Source organism: Saccostrea cucullata, unplaced genomic scaffold (assembly GCF_032062105.1).
Source record: "Saccostrea cucullata isolate Sc308-1 unplaced genomic scaffold, CSIRO_AGI_Scuc_v1 ctg1735, whole genome shotgun sequence".
NCBI lineage: Eukaryota > Metazoa > Mollusca > Bivalvia > Ostreida > Ostreidae > Saccostrea > Saccostrea cuccullata.
This window is the reverse complement of record NW_026924021.1, coordinates 165,688-168,445: the sequence shown is the minus strand read 5'-3', so window position 1 is coordinate 168,445 and position 2,758 is coordinate 165,688. Positions and strand designations below refer to the sequence as shown.

The 2,758-nt window shown below is 31.7% G+C and overlaps 1 protein-coding gene across 1 annotated transcript; it reads left to right on the top strand.

Annotated features, from left to right (window-relative positions):
- Positions 1–298: 298 nt before the first annotated feature.
- Positions 299–1,839, top strand: LOC134265501 (factor in the germline alpha-like). Its single transcript, XM_062747718.1, is given in 2 exon segments — positions 299–376; positions 1,017–1,839. A coding segment is annotated over 1 exon segment (810 nt). The 5' UTR covers positions 299–376; positions 1,017–1,029.
- Positions 1,840–2,758: the final 919 nt, after the last annotated feature.

The window sequence follows — 2,758 nt, the reverse complement described above, 5'->3', positions numbered from 1 at the left end:
TTGACATTTTGTCGTAATTGCCAAAAAATTGTAGTCCTGAACATTTAATCAAACTTTCGTATATAAGGAAGTCAGATGCCATCTTCATTCTTGAGAATTTTTAATTATAATTTTATGTTTCTAAGAAAAAAATTATTTCCTGGTGTCAATCCCACCAACTTAACTTCTCGCGAGAGATCTCAGGAATTATTTCCATTGTCTATTGATTTTAGCGCGGATTATCTCTGCTTGACACTTGCTTAGAAAAGGCACGCGTTTCAATAACGGATTAATTTGCATGATGATATAAAGAGCTACCTGATAAAAAAGAAAAACAAATCAAGGGGCATACACTACTGTGGTCGAGTCTCCGGAGGAAGGATAGCGAAAGATAAAGGTCAGTTTCCCTCAGTCTTTTTTTTTTGAAACAAATTTATATTTATATTTTTTCCTTCTGTCTTTTCCATTCCCCCCCCCCCCCCCCCCCCCAGTTTTTTTTTTTATTTTTTGGTCGTTTTTTAAATCCTGAACATTTTGACACTGAAGTAACACAGAAAATTATAGTACAATTTTGAAATGAATTGGTCGTTTTTTAGATCCAGAACATTTTGACAATCAAGTAACACAGAAAATTTTACTATTATTTTCTGTGTTACATGAGTGTCAAATGTTCAGGATTTTAAAAACGACCAAAAATTGAAAAGAAACTGAAAAATTATACGACGTATATTTATAAATGCAATTCAGAAAAAAATGAAGAAAAAATTAAATATGTGTCAAACAGACAATGAATACTAGTATATAAAATCTTTATTATAGAAATTTTAATGTAATGATAAAACAAACAAACAAAAAAATAAATAAATAAATAAAATGAAATAAAGGTAGAAATTAAATAAACTAAATGAATAAATAAATATTTAAAAATATTTTGAATAAATTTATTGTAATTAATAAACAAAAAAATAATAAAAGAATAAAGAGTGACTAATGGAAATTAGAAATTTAGGTAAATTATAATCTTTTTTATTTCGCAGACGGAGGCAGGCAATGCAGGGATTTGAGTGTGCGCCATTTGGGGAAGTATTTCCTGTAAAAATAACATCCCCAACCTGCAAAGATCTCGGAATTCCACGCGAGAGCGATGATGTCATTGTACCAGCGAGATTGATCAAGAATCCATCGCTTCATCTTGATGGCATTCGATATGAAGCCCTCGTTAAAAATTCCATGTCACCATCGGATCCGTTTTCTCCGCTGTGCATGATTCCGCTTCCGTCTCCTTTTACTTTAGAACACCTAGAGCCGACATTTATACGAAAACGAAACGAACGCGAACGGGACCGTGTTAGGTGTGTGAATGATGGATATGCAAGACTCAAAGAGCAACTCCCGTTAGAAAACAAACATAAAAGAATCAGCAAAGTAGAAATTCTCCGCCGTGCTATAGACTACATTAAGTATTTGAATGCAGTTTTAGAAACAGACAATAAAAATGGTTCTGACGAACACACACAGGAACAAAGTGCTTTCGAAAACAGAGATACAGAAATCATACAAGACAATGTGAACGAGGAATTTTCTCAAAATGACACCCTGGCAGTTTGTTGCCAAGACTTGTCACCGGAACAAAATACGAATTATTTCACGCTGGACAATCTCTCGGACTCGGATGAGATTTACGGTCAAGGGAGTGATCTTGGATATGAATCTTTTACGAGTGGATGTGAAATGGAGGACGATCAAACCGGAAGCTGTGACGTGGATTACAGTGAGTGCTCGAGAGGATTGAAGCGGCCGCTAGAGGGCGTATCCGCGGAAGACTGCTCCCCGTGCAAACAATAGTGCTCATTCAAATAGTGATGTTATGTACATGATCATTCTTTTTTTGTATGTGTTCTGAGTTTGTTGAGTGTAGTTGTGTCTACATAAGAAATAAATTAAAAAGGTAAAAAAAAACCTTTGCGACTCATTTTTTTTAAAATAATATAATTCCTCTTAAAAATCCTTTAAACTTACTTAATTACAGGTATATAGTTTGTGCAAGTCTACAGAGTCATGGAATGCAGGTAAAAACTATACCTGTCGTAAAGTGTAAATTTTCTGCTGTAATACAAGACATCATGGAACACAGTAATTAATGACATCTTTTATAAACTGCGTCGAGTTATATAAGTTCAGACGATATGTCAGAAATACAATTTTAATATAATCAACAATTCTTTTTCTACAGAGCACTTAGTAAGTGAAATAATAATTTCAAAAATTGCGCGTGCTTTAACATCTTCTCTTTGCGGTGTTTTACAATTTTTCTTGTTCAATACTGATTAAAAATAGTTATTTTTTATTCATTGATTGATTTATTTTGTTTTTATTTATCTATTTATTTATTTTTCTATTTATTTACCTATTTATTTATTTAACATAAGAATTTTATTTAGAATATTTTGAAGCGCACCATGAAGCTTTTTTTTAAAAAAAGTGACAGACATAACCTCATCAACATTTTATTTCTTTTAGTTATACTTGATTAAAAAAAGGTGCACTGAAAGAAGAAATCATTTTTGAGTGTTATTCATCACGATAAATTTTGATACAAATTAGATAGCGCAGCATATTCATAAAAAGTTTAAAGGTTTGGTGTTACTAATTTTAAGGGGTGAGGTTAGTAAGAATAAAAGTTATGTTTACAAGTTATTTACGATATTAATTAAGGACAACAGACTATTAAATAAAAATATTATGCTAATATTCTATACAATATAAATCTCTCACTATT